This window comes from Mangifera indica, chromosome 12, assembly GCF_011075055.1.
Source record: "Mangifera indica cultivar Alphonso chromosome 12, CATAS_Mindica_2.1, whole genome shotgun sequence".
In the NCBI taxonomy this organism is placed as follows: Eukaryota; Viridiplantae; Streptophyta; class Magnoliopsida; order Sapindales; family Anacardiaceae; genus Mangifera; species Mangifera indica.
In genome coordinates this window covers 8226546-8246112 of record NC_058148.1, presented here as the reverse complement: position 1 = coordinate 8246112, position 19567 = coordinate 8226546, and the positions used below count along the sequence as shown (strand labels likewise).

Below are 19567 nucleotides of genomic sequence, written 5' to 3'. Positions count from 1 at the left end.
CTGATAAATTCCTTTTACCCATTTCTCCTCCAGAATTAGATGCCACGAAAAGAATAAAGAGAAAGATGGACTAGGGCTGGATTCGAGCCGAGCCAGCTCGGGTTCGAGCTCGGCTCGGCTCGGTTCGAACCCGAAACGAGCCGGGCTCAGCTCGGCTCGATCGAGCTCAAGCCGAGCCCGAACTGGCTCGGGTTGGCTCGGTATATTTTTTTAAAAATTTTTTTATATAAAACGGCGTCGTTTTGATTTTTATATATATACAAAACGGTGTCGTTTTGATATAAAAAACGAGTCGAGCCGAGCCGTTACTGAGCCGAACTGAAAACGAGCCGAACTCGAGTCGAGCCGAATTCGGCTCGAGTCGAGCTCGAGCCGAACTCGAGCCGCCCTCAAAAAGCCGAGCCGAGCTGGCTGCGAGCCGAGCTCGGCTCGGCTCGAATCCAGCCCTAAGATGGACACGAAGCTTTGCACCGTTTGGGAAACGTTGGTTAATTTTATAAATGAGATAGTTTTTATATTTTTTAAATAATAATTTTATTTTTTATAATAATAATCAAAATTATGATAATAATAGATATTTAAATTTTTAATAATTAATAAATATAAATTTGAGTTTACACTCAACATTGGTGGGAATGACTCTTTTGGCCTTTAAATTAATGTCATTTTTTTATGTCTTAACAAACTCTATAACACTAATTAATTGCCTCATCATGCAAAATCATAAGGCGATGCGGTTTTGTTATATTATCATGTTTTTCTTAATTACCATGGCTAAAAGATTTGAATTTATTTTGGGCCTTTTATAATGATGGTTTTCAATAAATAAATAATAAAATTATATGTATAAATCATCATATAATTAAATATTATTTTATCTTTAGTTTAAAAATATTTAACATATTATGTTTATACATATAGTATTACTCATAAATAATAAAATTATGTATATAATTTTGAACACAAATAATAATATATCACTGTATGATTGAATGTTATTTTATTTATAATTTAAAATATCTAATCATATAATAATATATTATTAATTATATATAAAATTATATATATTATTTATATATATAGTTTTATTCATAAATAAATATATAGAAAAATATTTATAGTAATAATAAAAAGGGCAGAGTGTAACGGCGGGAATAGGAAGTTAGAAAATCAAGCGGAAAAACGGGACGTTAATAACGGAGATGTTGGATGGTAATTATCAGAATATTAAAACACTCGTACTTTTATACGCAATTTTCATTTCTAAAATTCTATAAACATCTTTCATTCCCCTCCTCCCATCTGCCTTGAAATCCCCCGCCATGGGGAAGAAGATGTTCAACAATGATCACAACAGCAACAGCCATCAAGACTTGGACATGGTCATCCAGATTTCTAAATCTTCCCCTTCTCTTAAATCCAATGATGAAGATTACCCTTTGATTCTTCGTTCTTCAGACTCCAAGCTCCCCCATCAACACTCCTCCTTTCCACCACAGCAACCCCGCCTTGCTTCTCTCGACGTCTTCCGCGGCCTCACCGTCGCGGTAATCTTATCTTCATTGTTTTTTTTTTGTTTGATATATTTCATATTCAGATTTGTTTGACGTTCATCTAGCATTATTCGCATTTACCAACGACAACTTGGCTGCCTTTCCAAGCAATGAATCTTTTTTTATATTGTTAATGGCATGCATTTGACTGTGAATGTGGTGGTTGACTATCTCTCATTCTCCTACATGAATTCATTACAAAGAGTTGGCAGTTGTTACTGATCATGTCACCTCCCATTTAACGCGTTCTTAAATTTTTGGGTCCACTTACAGTTCTAGAATGATTCTCTGGATTATCTGGGTTAATCTCTTATAATCCAAAGTTTTGAAATGGAGGAAAACGACGTCCCTCCCACCAAAATAAAAAACATGTTTCTTGCTTCAAGAAGTTAGATCCTTACCATTTTAGATTTGAAGTGAAATTTCTGATTAAAATGACATTTCATCTACCTTGTTATAGATATTTATTTCGATTTTTAAACTATGCATATACGCATTCTGGGCATTTTTTTTTTTGAAGCATGCAGTTGGACGAGGGGGACATTAAGACCATCCCTCTCTTGAAAACCAGAAATCACTTTCTGAATTCTGATGTCCTATGAAATTAATTGTTGACAGCTTGGATTTAACTTTAGGTGTCAGTAATGAAGAAAAATTGCTGGTTTTTGTCAGCATCCATCTACCTAACAGAATAAGGCACTGATAAATTATACAAAAATATGACACTGTCATTAAGTTTCTATAATTTACAGTTTTGTAATTAAACCACTGCCAACAATATTGTAATTCTTTTATCTTAACTTTTTTACTGATATTATTTGAAAACTTCAACAAAGTTTGATTTAGTTAAGATGGTAACAAAATGCAATGATTAGATGTTCATTGAAATAACAAAATTAATACGATGTTTAGTCAAGAATTACATTAAGTTTGTGTGCTCGAAAATTAGTAGTTGTACACTTGAAATGTTTTTTTTTTTTTGTACTTCCGATAATGGTTTGATCAGATGTTAGAGCACTCTGAGTTGAACAAAAAGGGAACAACATGAAGCATTATAGTCACTAATTGTTTAAGTGTGTTTTTATAACATTAAAGGCATTTAAATTAGTGAAATTATTCTTCTTTTTGAGCTAACAGTTAACCACTGAGGATGAACATGGTGTCTAATGATGTCAGCTAATCTCTTAAAAAGTGTTTTTTTTTTTGGGGTAACGCTCTTAAACAATGTTGCTCTGTTGATTTTTGTGCTATTTTTCTGCTCTGTAGTTGTTTGAATCCTTGTATTTTTATTTGTATAAAATGTATTTGGGTTCATCAGGAATGAAATGACTGTAAAACTTTGAACATTATGATTTTTTACTTTGATTAGATCCATTTTTATGTATATCTTCATTCTTGATGCAGCTTATGATTCTGGTTGATGATGCTGGTGGAGTTCTGCCTGCAATTAATCATTCACCATGGAATGGTGTAACCCTTGCAGATTTTGTGATGCCATTTTTTCTTTTTATTGTTGGTGTTTCTTTGGGGCTTACATACAAGGTATCTTTTCATCTGCGATTGCTTTATGATGTGCTATGCTATTATATGGGCTCTAGTTCTGGTTTACTTTATAAATATTTGTGTATTACTGCTGAAATAACAAAGAAAGTTTATGAACATAGAATGTTTTGATAATATCATTGGTCATTATACCTACTTCTATTAGTGATTCAATTACCACTGATGATCTCTTAAAGCTAACAATATATTTTTCCCTTTCAGAACTCTTCATTCAGCACTGTTGCAACTAGAAAAGCAGTATCACGTGCATTGAAGCTTTTTGTATTAGGCCTTTTTCTTCAAGGTGATCTGATCTACTTCGACCTTTTACTTCTAGACCATTTATATTGCATATAGCAAAGTGTTCTTTCCTTTCACAATGATAACATAACATATGGATTTTGTTCCTTGAAACCCAGGTCTGTGGAAATGATGATAGATAATTTCATATGTTTGCATTCTGTTCTAAATATCTGTTATATTTTTCTACTATCTAGGAGGATTTTTTCATGGGGTCAACAATCTATCTTATGGAGTGGATATTGCAAAAATAAGATGGATGGGAATCCTGCAGGTATGGTTTCCCAGTAGGTTGATTCCTGATACTTGAAAAATTTTTTAGAATAATGAAAGGGGTGGAATGGCTAATGGTTTGTACTCTGATGTTAACTTCATAGTAGATATGACCGCTAAACTATAACTTGATGTGATCCTTAACAGAATTGATAGCCAGGTTGACTGTAAATTCTTGTGGCCAATGTCTTACACAATGTAATAAAACATCAGTTCTCTTTCTTTTGCAGAGAATTGCAATAGCATATCTTGTAGCAGCATTATGTGAGATTTGGCTAAAGGGTGATGATCGAGTTAGTTCAGTGTTATCTCTATGGAAGAAATATCGATTTCAGTGGTAAGTGTGATTAAGATCAATAACATTTATTTTATTGGATTATGCTTCAACTGAAGTATTCTGCCACCTCTCTCCATGCTCAGGGCTGTATCTATGATGCTTACTGTAACATATTTGTCCTTGTTGTATGGCTTGTATGTTCCCGACTGGCAGTATGAGAATCCATCTGAAATCTCCTCAGCACCTAGGATAATTTCAGTGAGCTTCAGTTTCTATTATTTTTATTTTTTAAAGCATATATATGAGGCTTTAAGATCTTAAAATGTACAGTATTGTTTTTCATATGGAAGTGGTGCCTAAATGGCTGTGTTATTTCTTTCCTTTTGAAGGTAAAATGTGGAGTACGTGGTGACACTGGACCAGCTTGTAATGCTGTTGGGATGGTTGACCAAAAAATACTTGGTATTCAACATTTATATAAAAAACCAATTTATTTGCGAACAAAGGTATCACTCAATTTATTTTAGAGTTTCTCTCCATATTTGCTTTGTGATTCTAGTGTCATCAAAATTTCTTCCCTTTCTTTATTTTTCACAGCAATGCAGTATCCACTCCCCTGATTATGGTCCATTGCCTCTTGATGCACCCTCATGGTGTCGAGCACCCTTTGATCCTGAAGGTCTCCTGAGGTTTGTTAGCAGTTACTTCCTAGTTTACCATTTCACATTTTTATGAATTGACAGAGGGAAAATGACATCTTCTTTTTTTCTTTTTTGTTTTTAATGGTCATATATTTTTGCTTTATGGAATTATCGACTGTTGATGTCAATATCTCAAAGGAGGAGTTGATTGACAAGATGATCTGAAAATCAATCAAATTGCATACTTTCCCTCTTGTTTTTTACCCTTATAATTTCAAGTTTCCTGTCCACTTTGTGGTTGTAGTTCAGTGATGGCCATTGTAACCTGCTTGATTGGTTTGCATTATGGACACATCATCGTCCATTGTAAGGTGTGATATTCATATTCCTATGCTATCATTTTTCTTTATTTTTCTATTTGGAACTTTATCTTCATGTGAAGAGTTTTTTTAATGCCTCCGCATTTGCAGGATCACAGGGATAGAATGCGTAACTGGGTAGTCCTGTCTACTTCTCTTTTAGCCTTAGGCCTTGCCTTGGACCTCTGTGGTAAGTATTTTTCCTTCATTCTTTCTTTCTTGGGTAATAATACTTCTGTCAATATAGTTTTCAGGGCTAACTTTCTTCTTCCTTACCGCAGGACTGCATATAAACAAACCTCTATACACATGCAGTTATATGTGTCTTACTGCTGGAGCTGCTGGCTTGCTTTTTGCTGCAATTTACTTCATGGTTGATTACTTAATAAGTTATTTAATTTCTGTTTATGCCATTTTGCTAATGTCGTGGTGTTTTCCCTCAGGTTGATGTGTCAGGTTACAGGCGCATAACCTTGGTGTTGGAATGGATAGGATTACATGCTCTGATGATTTACATCCTCATAGCATGCAATCTCCTCCCAGTAGTTCTGCAAGGATTTTACTGGAAGCGGCCTGAAAATAACATTGTAAGTTACCACTCACACGAATTATCTAAATCCTAAATCCTAAACTCTGATATACATGAGTTGAGTTGGATTTTAAGGTTGAGAGCTTTGGTTTACTTCGAAAATTTTTGTCTATTGATGGTTTGGTTTTTTTATGTGTGGCAGCTAAGGTTAATTGGGGTCGGGAAAAAATGAGGGGTGGTACAGAGGTTGGAGCACTATAAATTAGGTAAGTTAAAAGCATTGGATTGCTAAAAAGCACCAAACACAGTGGTGAAAACACGGCACAGGGGGAGTCAGGTTTTGTACAGTAAAGTTGGAGGCCAACTGTTTTATCTCTCCTCAATAAATAACGTATTAAATGTCATCAAATATAAGACTCATATTCTTTATTTTTTGATGAGAAGTTTTGATTTTGGCTCTGCCAAGTGTTACTCAAATATGAATACTATTTCACTCTCTTCACCAGAGAATGAATGAGCAGTCAAAAAGAATTGAAAAAGCTTCACCCAGAGATAGTTGGGGATAGGGTTGGATTTGAGCTGAGCCTGTATGTGCTTGAGTTTAAACTTGGTTTGAATGAATCTGAAATGAGCTAACCCTATATAGGCTCGGTTGAGCTCGAGCTCGAGCTACTTACCAAAATTTTCAATTAAAAATTTTGATATAAAACAACGTTTTGATGAATATGTATTAAACGACGTCGTTTTGATATTGAAATAGTTAAAAATTCGAACTCGAAAAGAGTCGAGCCAAGTTTGAGCTGGCTTTCATGAGCTCGAGCTCTGTTATATACAAATCGAGTCAAACTTGAGCTCGGTTTGGTTTGAATCCAGTCTTAGTTGGGGAAGATTAATAAGCAATATTATATATACAATTTTTGTGCATACATAATAATGTATTACTATGTAATTGAATAGTTAGAAATTAAAGATAAAATAATATTCAGTTATATTATGACATATTATTGTTTGTGCATAAAATAGTATACAAAAGTTGTGCACATGGTTTTATTGAAGATTATTACACCCAATTGCAGCAAAAAACTAATAATAAAATAATATAACTATACGTGTACATTTTTAATGTACAATTTATATGCATATGTGATATGTTATTATATGATTGAATAAATTTAAATTAAAAATAAAATAATTCTCAATCACATGATAATCTGTCATCTATGATTCAAGTTGTATATCGAAAATGTATACAGATAGTATTGGGCATATTTTTCTCACAAAGCCCCCCTACAAGTCTAGCTTCACCCTGCTTCTCCATGACCAAATCCCATTTCCAATTTCGCAAACACCATTGCGTACTAATTACTGGCTTAGTAACATTAGGACAGCGGAAAGAAAGAGACTTGTTTGTTGACTTCGAAACCAGTGGCGCGCTTGGTGAAATTTCAGATGCGACCAGTGCGGCCATGGTAAAACTTATGGGGCATGCCCTTGTGTACAGCACCATTCACTTTGAGGTCTACGTTGTCTCCGATCTAGTAGGCTCTCAGATATGTTGATAAGGCTGTGTATCCTTCTTCCTGAAGGGCCGAGCGAAAAGATCTCTCGTTCTTGCCGTCCGGCCGGCATCTTTCTTCAACTTTTCTTCTTTACTCTTCACCCTTCTTTTATTTGATCTACTTCATTTTTGTCTGAATTTATATTCCAGTAAAACTAAGAGCACAAACTTGACTATAAACCATGATATGTTACGATGTGATTGAATATTTTTTATATTTAATTTAAAATTAATTAAGAGTAATGTTATTTAAATATATAAATGATAAATTATTATATGATTGAGTGTTATTTTATTGTTAACTCAAAATCATTTAATTATTTAATAACACATTATTTATATATCTAAATTATATATAAAAAATATGTATATATAATTATATTATTTTAGTTAACGAGTAAGAATAATTCCTTCAACAAAGGAAGACTAAAAACTAAACTTGGCAAGCAGGTGAGAAGGCCGGGTACGGGTTGAGTGAAAAATGGGTGCAAGTAAAATGGATATGAATAAAAAACATATAGATTTATATAGGTGATTTTTTTGAAAGGTCAAAAGACTTATTCCCACCTAAGGTTTAAACTATTCCCAAACATATATTCGTGGAGTTTTAAAAACCTAAATATTTATCTATGAGTTGCTAAACTTAACCGAAATGGTTAATTATAGAGGGTAAAATTATCATTTTACCACTAAACCTTAAAACCCTAAAAATGTATCTCATTGACTCTCATAGGTTTGAAAAATTAATAATTTTTCGCTGAAGATTAAATTTTAAAAAATTCACCTTTTCCTCTAAGTTTGCAATTGAAATCTGTTTCTACCAGAGGTTGAGCTTCTCACTATCTTCTTCTCTTGTCGTCAATCTTCCTATCGCAACCGTTTCATTGGACGAAGGTGAATAGTCTTTGTCCAATAAATACGTTTTATTAAAAATTATTACATAAGAACTTCAAATTTATGAGTGATAAATTATAAATTTCAAAATAGACTTAGTACAACTCTTTCTAAACTATTCTTTATTTATATATTAGATCACAAAATTATCTAAATAATACATAATTTTTATTTAATTCATGTAGTCAACCGGAAGAAACAATGAATTACAATAAATCAAGAAAAAAAAACTTCCAAGGAAGCATTCTTGAAAGAATTGCAAATAGGACAACAATGAAGTCGCAATTCACAGTCTTTGCAGAGGCAGAGATGGCGGCAAGGCAATACTAGAATCGACACTCGACCTCCTCCGCAGCCCTTGCAAAAAGATTTTATTGTTTTTTTGTTCTTTTCTTCCCAATATTCTTTGCTTTTTGCAGGTTGTATCAATGGAGACGCGGCATCATCATCTTCATCTGCTGTCTCTCCAAATCCTTCAATTGTATTGTTAATATTGGCTGGTTTATCATGATTGTTATACAGAAGAAGCTGCGCAAGGCTCTGCCTTAAACTGAAAACTGTGGCTTCATTGTTCTTGGCCATGTTGAACCACATTTGATTTTCTTCACTCATTTGTTTAATCTTCTCTTCTAAATCCGCATTCACCCTCTTCGCCTTCTGCAATTCTGTTTCTGTTACTTCAAGTTTTCGCTGTACTTCTTGCTCCATTATCCTCACCAGCGACCTAAATTGTATCTTTCGGCTCTCCTCCACGGCTTCTTGGAGCTTCTGATTCTGAATATGTGACATATTTTAATATCAATTCAAATTTAAAGCTACAGAAAATGATAGAATCTTGTATAAGAACAGTTAATTAAGTTGACCTGAAGTTGAATAAACGCATCAAGCTGAAGATTTTGGTCACAGAAATAAGAATGAAGATGAACATCAGGCTCAAAGAAGCCTGCAGGCATGGTGTTCTGATGCTCCTCCCACTGATTATTGCTCCTGCATTTTCACAACACAGCCATTAGTTGCTATAAACAAAACTGGAAATTCATGCCATTTAGAAGCAAATTGATTAGAAGAAAGAAACCTGAAGGCAATTTGAGGATGTTGAGAGTGCAAGGCCATTTGTGGTCTTAGAAAGTGATTTCTCTGCTCTTTCACATGCCACATTAATACGAGTGGGAATAGTAAAGCTGCAGGAGGCCTAGTACATAGAGACCCCAACAATAATTAACTAGCTATGAATTTAATCTGTAGTTAAATTAATTAATACATGCATCTTGGTCTTTGATCATGTTCAGATCAGATAATAAATTATTCATTGTAAAGAGCAATGGAGTAGAATTAAAAAAGGTATGGGAATGACCAAAAAAGAATGCCAAAAGAAAGCCATACGGGTTTGAGGTTCACATAATGGTATGAATAATTTAACAACTTCAGAGACATATGGGTCATGGACTGTTATGTGGGAAACTGCTGGGGCTCATGGCAGAAACGATATGTAGACGTGCTAATAAGTCAGTGTGGGTGGTTTTTTTGGTATGTAAAAAAAAAAAAAAAAAAAAAAAAAAAAAAAATATATATATATATATATATATATATATATATATATATATATATATATATATATATATATATATATATAAACGCAAAAAGCAACAAGCAAGCAATGAGCATTTCAAATAAGGTTCGGAAAACAACTTAAACTCACTCTTTTCAACGAGAAGGATAACACAGAAACCAAGACCTATCTAGGCGTGCACAAAAGAAAAAAAACCTAACACCCACACCTCTTAAACGATTATTTAAGTTTTTACAAAGATAGAGTTCAAGAGGAAAACTGTGTAAATCAAAGAAAAGATCTATAATGACACAAAGTTAGTGCACATGGTTGTTGGTTTTGGGGTGTGTTATTTGTAGTTTGGGGGCACTCTCTAGTCAAAGGTGTGCATAATGAAGACAGGAGAGAGACATTGAAAGGAGACTAAACTATCTTTGTACAAACTAGTAAGAAATTGGAGTTATTTCTCTAAAGAGTTTAAAGTAAGACGAAACCAACGATCATAAATTATAATGTAGGTATATGTAAGGCTGATGCTCAAAAAGTGAGTATTGGAGATGCCCAAGGGCATGTCAAAGGTTGGCCGCGCGACAGATACCTATATATCATACAACATATTATACATAATTACACATTTTTAAGTTCTGAGAATGGGTTAAAGAGGTAGTGAAGTATATTCACCCATTTCTCATCATTAGGCATCTTTCAATAAAGGAATTAGAGCACGTCGGTGATTGATTTGTACACATATATAGAGAGCATGTGCTCTCCTCTCAGGGCTCCCACCTCTGGTCCCTATCAGAAAAATTTTATCTCTTAACGTTGGCTGAACGAATCTGACTTATCATAACAATCCTCATATATATAGATAGCAGTGAAAGATACCCGCCAACCAAAACTTCATATTCTCATTAAATTTTGGCACTGTTCCCCTGTTTAACTTCACAAGGATAGGGACATGGCTTTATAATATTGCTATTTTTCATGATGAACTGATCAGGCGCGTTATTATTAAATTTGCAGCAATCTGTGTACTTTTTATCTGAGTTTGACGACAGAGACAAATGGAGCAATTGATGAAAGCCGATTGCTGATTTTCATCATTCATATTTGACATTACTTTCCTTTTCTCTTTATAATGTAGGGTAAAAAGAATTACTGTTGATTGTGCCATTTTGTACAGTCATATTAAATGTCTATTTGTGCCGACAATGATTGTCAAAAACGAAGGTGAAATTTGAGTTAGATTTGTTTTTGTCTAGAGGACAGAAAATGTTACACTGGTTTCAACAAATCAACACAAACACTGGTAATATTCAGATTATTGTCATCATTTATTTAACACATGCCAAACTCTCAACATGTTTAAAGCAAACTATTTCTTATTGTGCTTTTCAAAAGCAAGACTTATTTGCATATTCCAACAACTTTCCAAGCCCATGAAAAGGTCAAAACATTATCAAATTCAAAAGGAGTTCTTCCATAGAGACTTTGCCTAGCTGACACCCATTTTGTGCTTGCAAAATTTCCTGATTCTGATCCGCAAAGGCTCCATGCGTGATCCTTTGCTTTAACAATCATTCTGTAACTTCCCAATTGTTTTTCATTTCTTTTTATTTGTTTGTAACAAAAAACTTTACATAAGTTAGATTTTCTCTTGGAGGTTAACTGATTACATTAAATAGGTGAAACTCTAAGTTTAATGGTCAATCTTATAACTACTATATCAGATAAATTAAAAGTTTAATATTGATATGTTGTAAACAAATTTTGAACCCAAACTTTTTCAGTTGGAGATTTTTTATCCCTTGTCATTCAAACTATCATAGCAAAATTGTCATATTCATTTTCTCACTTTCAAGTGGGCAGTCTCAGACTTTCACAAGAATCAATACCAAGCTGCCTCTACATGTGTGCATGTGTTTCTTGGTGCTTTCTCGGCAGTCTCATACTGCAAAATTTTCTGCTTTTATTCACTTGAGCCTTACATAATAATGTACTCAGTCTATACTACTTGGCCCAATACATACTAAAATAGAAGAAAACTGCAATTTGAGTTTGTTCATTTACAGGACTGAGTAGCCCCACTAGCACCGTCACAGATAGAGCCCAACTGGATTTGGTGAATGAAGATTGAAAAAGATTCTTTTTTATTAATTTAATAAAGGGGAAACTTTACCTTGGTGGGAACCATTCGTAGCTGACAAAATCTATTATCTATGTTATCTCATCAAAAAGAGAGACATGAACATCAGACTTCTTGAGATTTGGGTCTGGTGTGACTCAAAAGACACATATGTTTGAAAAAACTTCAACTGGCTGATGAATCTTCACAAGCTGTGATGGATTGAGGAGGCCTAGCTTTATAATTCGATTCCATCAAACAGCTGCTTCCCATTAGAAGCATCATTAGCCTCTGCATTTTAAACATGAAAATCCGGGAGTTCTCTCTTTTTTCTGTTCTGTTTTCAGTAAAACATTTGTGAGTTAATTGCTTTTACCCTTGAGGTTTAGGTCCACTGTTTAGATCCTGCAGTGTAAAGCGCTTAGTGTATCTCTGATTGTAAAAGACAATAAGGAGAAATGGGTTGTTAAAAAGGAAAATTATTTGAACTTTCATAAACTTCTATTCATATTCACATTGGCACAAACTAATTTTATCATGCAGTAAACTATGTGTACAACTTAATTTTTTATATAACTTTATACATAAATAATGATGTCTCATTTTATGATTATACGTTGATTTATCTTTAATTTTCAATTATCTAATCACATGATAACACACCATTATATGTACATCAAATTGTATACAAAAATTGTGCATAAAATATTATTCTCTTATTATGACCTAAAACTCATGAGCTGAGCTTTATGAGGACCTTTGCTAGTGTATTTGACAAATTATGAATATTTTGTGTTAGGCCAAAAGACTTTGCCCACCCAAGGCATAGTGAAATCCTATAATGCTACCCTCTAAATTTCAAAAACCCAAATACCCACTTATGAGCCAATTTTTGATAAATATTTCAATTAGGATCAATAGTAAAACTGTTATTTAATAAAAATATTTAAAAAATTAAAAATTTATCACATTTTTCCTGTAGGTATTAAAAACAAATAATTTTTTCCTCACTCAAAGTTCAAAAACTAACTTTTTCACCTCTTAACGTTTATTTTTCTCTTTCTCCAGTAACATCTTCGCTTCGGCTTTTGTGTTATATATATCTTAGGATTTCAACGTGGGTGGGAACAAGTATTTTTGGCCTTTGTGTAATGTATACATTAGTCTATGCCTGGAAATTTAAATTAGATTATTCATCTAAGTTAGCCGACAACTTATTTTTTCTATATCTAAATTAGTTATTTGCAGGCGTGCCATTGTGATTAATTTCAAAGTGTCAATCATTTGTTTTGCTCTGATTGCGTATCGAAATCAATCCTCTTTTATGAGTCCATTGAACCTAGATATCCTTTGATTTCTACACTATTTTTGTGCTATTTATGTTGGGTTCATTGTTTATTAGATGAAATTATGTTATGTCTATAACCTTAAGGGTTAGTAAAATTTATGAAATAGAAGATCTGGGTTCGATTTTTATCATATTTGTAAAACCTAAACTTATTTGATGTAACAATTATGAATCTAATCACAGTATCCTAGATTTACTTGCCTAATTAATACTATGTTATGTCATATTTCTCTGTGTGTGCGCTTTTTTTTTTTCATTTTGCAGGTTTGTTTGGTTATTCAGATCATGGGATACACACTCTTAGCGAAGTTTGAAAGAATTTCAATTACAAAGTCCAACGGGAGCTTGAATAACTGAGTGGAATGCTTAAGGTGTTTCAGATATGAGAATAAGTGTAGCCTCTATAAGAGATGTATAGAAATTAATTAAGTAAACATAGAGTGTTTACTCAACGTTCATTTGAGCTTGCATTTAATAGCTAGTTTCTTGCTTAGTGGATTAATCTTTGTTGGAATTGATCCAATAGATGTAAGCTATGTTGAGTTTATTCGAATCTATTTAAAATTGTTGTCTACTTAATTCTCTATACTTATTTTTACTTATGTTGCGATTGTTGATTGTAGGTGAAGTTTGGTAAAATTCCAGAGCAACTTAAATTAAATAAAACCTAAACATCTAGTATCATTAAATTTTCAACCTTTTGCAATTTGATCACTTACTACAAATGTTTTTGTCACCACTAGAAAAAATTGATAGCAAAAAGAAATTTTACTTTTCAAAGTTATTCGACACAACAACCATTACATAATAATAATATAATAAAATTATACGTATAAATTTTTTATATGTAATTTGAGTATACAGATAATATATCATTTTGTAATTAAATGAGTTTAAATTAAAAATAAAGTAACACCTAATCATATAACAACACATTATCTGCATAATGTTACTCGTAATAATAATTAAGGATAGATATTATGCATTAAGCAATATTAGAAGTGGGCATGAATTAATTAATCGAGGGGCAAATACATGTGCAATAAAGCTTTATATAAAACACTGATAATAAAATTATATGTACAAACAATAATATATTCTTATATGACTAGGTATTGTTTAATATTTAATTTTTAACTATATAATCACATAATGACGCATCGTTGTTTATGCACAAAGTTATGTACATAGCACTACTCATATACTAACACTAAAATGGAAGCAACATTATATAAATATATGATTCAAATTATTTTACTGATTTGTTGTAGAGATGCAACAGCAACAGAATAAACATAAAACCAGACAATCACTTGGGGAATATGCATCTACTTCTAGCCATAGCCTGCTAGAAACATACACATATTACCATATAATATAATATAATTTAACAATATTAATGATTAAAGAATCATTCATCAAGAGCCATGATAATACACAGTATCGCAACCCCAGGATGGATCAAATTCTTAAACATCTCTGTCTCTCTTGCATTCAGGTGGCATTGTTGGGTACCTTGAACGGTCAGTACAGTAGTTGTAAATGGTGAATCTTTGACGAACCCAGTAGAGCCTTCTGTATTGGTAAGAGTCTAGATCCTGGAACTCCCTCTGATCCCACCAACGCTTCCCCTGAGTGACACAGAATTTGGCCTCAACCGAGGCCTCACAGCCATCGACATGGAAGCCTCTGTATGAAGCAATGAATGGAGCTTTCGACCAATCGGTTTTCTCAAGCCCTCCCCTTGTGGCCCAGTCATCCGCATTCCATAAACTTGAGTAGAGTTTCATTGGCTGATTGAATGGAAATCGAATCCCCAAATCTTTGCAGTTTTTGAAGATTCTAATGGGGACATCGTCCACAAAGAAGCTGTTTGTTTAAGCAATCAAACACATCAGCAATCTGATAAATTAATGGCGGAAATAAAAAATGATGTGGGCAGTTCGAGAAGCTTACACAATCTGATACATGTTCCAGAGGACTGAGTAGGAGTGGAAAGCTGTGGTTGGGTCAAACCAAAGGTAAATTCTTTGTTCTCTGTTTCCCTGGCCTCCGGTGAAGACATTTGTCTGCAAAATGTAAGGCTGGCCGCTTCTGTTTCCCAAGAACTCAAAATCTATTTCATCATGCTCTGAGTTTTGAGAAGAAAGCTGCAGTTGATGATACACAACACAAGATTAATTAATATAAACAACAAAGGCTTTGTTTGGAAGGAAAGAAAATAAAAGTAAAAACAATACTTACATAAAAAGCAGTAACAGTTCCAGCGGAATCCCCAGGGACCAGTTTGATTTGCATACTGAAGTGACCAAACAAGTAAGATCCTTTGGATTGGAAGCCGGTGCCTTTTTTTTCCAAGTTCACATTTTTCAATTTTTAAAATAAACATTAGTCCGAATATCTTCAATGAACTTACAGAAAGAAAACAAACTGAAAGCGTACCAGTATATTTGTCCAGAACAAGCTGAATCTCAGAGCCACCATTGAAGTACTTAATGTGATCAAAAGCCCAAGTGGGCGCGTAGTTTCTTCCAAATGGGACATCCACGGGTCTTCTAGGGGGAGCTCCCATTGTTGCTGACACCATAAAGGAAACGCCCAGAAGCAGAATCCAAAAGTGAGAAGCCATTTTTTTCTGCAGAAACACAAAGAAGTCTGACTAGTTTAGTTTCTATAAGAGCAAAAGCAATAGCAAAAGAAGGAAATTGATTATATTTGCAGGGTCAAGAGCATTACAGTAGAGAGAAAGAGAAGAAGAAAGAGAGTGATGCGAAAAGTGTTGGAGGAGAAGGGCTTTAAGTAGCGTTGGATTTTTATCTGAATCCATTATTGGGGTGTAAATGCAAAGTAAAATTAATGTGGTCAAGACAATGTAACTTATTTAAAATTAGAAAGGCCAAAAAACTTGTTCCAACAATCCAAAGTGATTTTCTCCGATTTTCGAAAACCCAAACACCCATACAATTTTTGTTAAAATTTTTAATTAGTGTTAAAAGGAAAAATTATTATTTTGATAATATCATTAAAAAACATAAAATTCATTATATTTTTTCTCTAAATTTTAAATACTAATAACTTCACTTTTACATAAAGTTTTCAAACTTTGAAAAATAGCATTTTCACTCCCCCTCCCTCTCTGGCGACTTCCTCATTTTTTTCCCCCATTTAGTTGGTCGTTCCTCACTGTTGGAATGTTTGGCCGGCGCATGGCAATGCGACGAAGAGACAAAATTTTTTTCATTGCACCTACAATGAAGAGATATTTATCTCTTTATCACATCGTTGTGTGCCAGCCAACCATTTCGACAATGAGGAATGATCGGCCAAACAGATGAAAAAATGAGGAAGTTGTCGGATGGTCTCTGGAGAAGGAGGGAAGAAACTTAGGGATTTTTTTTTTTTGGGAGAGGGGAATGTTACCTTTCAAAGTTTGAAAACTTTAGACAAGACTGAGTTGTTAGTTTTTAAAACTTAGGGGGGGAAATTAATGTTTTAAAGCTTGGGGGGAAAATGTTATAAAACTTAGGGGGAAAATATAATAAATTTTATGTTTTAAAATAATATAATTAAAATAACGGTTTTACCTTTAACACTAACTAAAAACTTTAATAGAAATTATTTCATAGGTGAGTGTTTGAGTTTTTAAAGTTGGAGAAGGTCACTTTAGATGGGAACAAGTCATTTAGCCAATTAGAAATAATAAAATATAGAGCTCATTTTGTCGATCATTCTTGATGTTCGTATTAATTTTAAACACCCCATTTATTAACAAACATAATTGACTCCCTGTGTAAAATTTCACATGCTCCTAAAATAATAAAATCATATATATATATATATATATATTTTTAATACATTATTTGAGTATATAAATAATATATCATCATATGATTGGATGATTTTGAATTAAAAATAAAATAATACTCAATCATATGATAACACATTATCTGTATATCTAAATTATGTATCAAAAGTATGTACACATAATATTATTTACTCTCAAAATTAGAGATGCACGGTGTAATTTGATTTTCTAGCTAAACCTAAATTAACCAAAAATAGAAATTCAAACTAAAACTAAACCAAATTAAATAATTAATTTTTTAAATATTTCACAGAAAAACCAAGTTGCTTGTTTTGAGTTTTTCCCCTTTAAGTATGTTTCCCCACACCATAGCCCTTATAGTGTGTTTGATTTGAATAATTTTTTATTACTAAAAGTGAAATATTAGCTTGAAGATATATTACTTAAAAAATTATTAAATATAAATTATTAATATGTTTGATAAAATTTGATAAAAATTAGTATATATAAATAATTATTATGTTTGATTAAAGGTAATAAGAGAATATTAATATACTATTTTATTTAAATTTCCTTGGGCATAATTATTTTAAAATATTCTTCATATTACTTATTATATTAATTACAAATGAAAGTATTTTTGTCTTAAATAATTTATAAGTAAGAATATAATTATAACAAAATCAAGATTATCTTGGTAATATTTTAATACGTAAGGTGAATATGCTAATTTTCTTATATTACCTATCACATCATTATTGATAATAAAATATTATTAGATTTTTTTATTATTGAAAAATCAAATAAAATAATACTAGTAATAAAAAATAAATTATTAAGATAATTTTTTACTTTAGCGAACTGAATGACCACTTAAGATTTTTGCATAATTTTATGATTATATACTAGTTTGAATACAAACATGAAATTAAAAAAAAAAACATGTGTTGAATTTCTTGGATTTTATTGATATTTAGGGTTTAGGGTTTAGGGTCTTGTGAATGTTGTTGGGATAGAAGAGAGTAGAATTTTTTCTTGTTGTGTATGATGCAAATACATGATTTAGCATCATTTTTACACAATCTTGGGAAAATGCAAACTGTTTATTGGGTTAGATGATTAGTAGATTTTCCTTAACTGGTGTAATCTCTATGCAAACTTGCATAAATATACACTAGCTCACTTATTTTCTTGGGTGTGAACTAGGGTTGGCATTTTTAATGTTGAATCAGTCTAGACCTAAGAAATATTAGTTTGTTAGATTTAGTTTAAAGAGCTTACGTAACCTCTACGCGAACTTGTGTAAACATTATGCCAAGTCATTTTTATTAACAAAAATACTTTTCAATCTAAACGAAACTATATTATGCCAGAACTCTATCTCCATACATACTCCATTTTCACTATTTCTCTCCATCTTTACATGTTTCCCAATTCAAGGTGTGTAGCAAATATTGTACTCTTAATTTGCTGTTGTGATGAAGATGAAGTGTTGTGTTAATTATTATTGATTGTGTGTTGTAGAAATAATGAGTTATTGTTGATTTGTACCTTAATTTCAAATGAGATTCGAATTTAGGGTTTCAACCAACTACATTTGTATTTTTATACCCAACCAAAACAATTCCATGTGTCATTTGATCAATCTTGTGATAGTAATAAATAAATATAATTACATTTAATAAGTAGAGAACAAGAATGTGAATCTTTGCCAAGAAAATATGCTAGTAGCATAAAACACATGTTGTTTTTATAATTTATGTATTTTTAAATTCTTAAAACCATTTACCAATATTAAATAATACATGTTATACTATTTAAACACCCTTAAAAATAAACATAATGTTTACATTAGCAATAAATCAACACAAACATTAAATCTATAGCTTAGATTGATGAGCACGAAATTAAGATTGATCCTAAATCTAGTATAGAATAATCAAATTTGAAGTTAAATTTGATCATAATAATTGGAAGTAATGAATTTTCTTGATTTCTCATTTTAGATATAATAAATATTGTAAAGAAGAATTAAAAATTGATAGAGCTACAAATTTAGTTTAGAGTTTTGATTTTGTTACTTTGATACGGTGAATATAATAGGGAAAAGTGTAATTATTTTTATATAAATTCTTTAAAAATTATTATTTTACTTAATAACCCAAAAATAATATAAGAGAGAAAAGTAGTGAATTCAATACAGCTGCATGTGCCAAAATCTGTGGCTGTCGTGAGGATTGAATTATGAAGTTTTATCTTTACGTTGTTTTGTTTCAAAGCTTTTTTTTTTTTTTTTGTGTTGGAGTTTGAGTAATATTGTTTTGAAAACATGTCGAAATTTTAATAGACATTGAAATATGAAAAAGAGTCGGCAATTTACGGACCCTTTCCACTTTGTCGAATGTATTTCTCCCTCTTCCCTCACATTTTTGTCTTTTTTATTTGGCTCTACCTTCTTCTGTTGGATCTCCCGTAAATCATGTTTTTGTTACCAATTTTTATTATTTTCTTTAGGCCAAAATACTTGTTCCCACGCAAGGTTTAGTGTAATACACACTATCACCTATAAAGTTTTAAAAACCTAAATATCTACTAATGAGATATTAAAATTAATAAAATTTGTTAAATTTAAGAGTAAAAATGTCATTTAATAAATAATATTAAAAAAATTAAAATTTTATCTTTTTTTTTTTAAAAACTAACAATTTTTTTTATCTAAAAATTTGAAAAGTCACAGTTTTCCTCTACTAAACTTTACTTTTTGTTCTCTCTTTTTTCTGGCCACCTTTTCTATCATCGGCTGACAACCGATGC

General features: G+C 32.0%; 3 protein-coding genes across 3 annotated transcripts; 1 reads left to right on the top strand and 2 right to left on the bottom strand.

Moving 5' to 3' along the window:
• The first annotated feature begins 1264 nt into the window (after positions 1-1264).
• LOC123193442 (heparan-alpha-glucosaminide N-acetyltransferase-like) lies at positions 1265-5933 on the top strand. Its single transcript, XM_044606439.1, has 13 exons — positions 1265-1547; positions 2958-3095; positions 3318-3399; positions 3593-3669; positions 3899-4005; positions 4089-4203; positions 4335-4451; positions 4543-4634; positions 4891-4957; positions 5057-5135; positions 5227-5318; positions 5389-5532; positions 5677-5933. Exons 1-13 carry the CDS (start codon positions 1323-1325, stop codon positions 5704-5706), a joined length of 1365 nt encoding a protein of 454 aa, XP_044462374.1. The 5' UTR covers positions 1265-1322; the 3' UTR covers positions 5707-5933.
• Positions 5934-8072: 2139 nt separating this feature from the next.
• LOC123193600 (probable BOI-related E3 ubiquitin-protein ligase 2) lies at positions 8073-9141 on the bottom strand. The gene is made up of 3 exons (XM_044606650.1): positions 9002-9141; positions 8790-8913; positions 8073-8700 (listed from the first exon to the last, which is right to left on the bottom strand). The coding sequence occupies exons 1-3, from the start codon at positions 9082-9084 to the stop codon at positions 8143-8145; spliced, it is 765 nt and encodes a 254-aa protein (XP_044462585.1). The 5' UTR covers positions 9085-9141; the 3' UTR covers positions 8073-8142.
• Positions 9142-14175: 5034 nt separating this feature from the next.
• On the bottom strand, positions 14176-15774 carry LOC123192548 (probable xyloglucan endotransglucosylase/hydrolase protein B). The gene is made up of 5 exons (XM_044605133.1): positions 15685-15774; positions 15391-15583; positions 15193-15293; positions 14905-15098; positions 14176-14817 (listed from the first exon to the last, which is right to left on the bottom strand). Exons 2-5 carry the CDS (start codon positions 15575-15577, stop codon positions 14418-14420), a joined length of 882 nt encoding a protein of 293 aa, XP_044461068.1. The 5' UTR covers positions 15578-15583; positions 15685-15774; the 3' UTR covers positions 14176-14417.
• Between the last annotated feature and the right edge of the window lie 3793 nt (positions 15775-19567).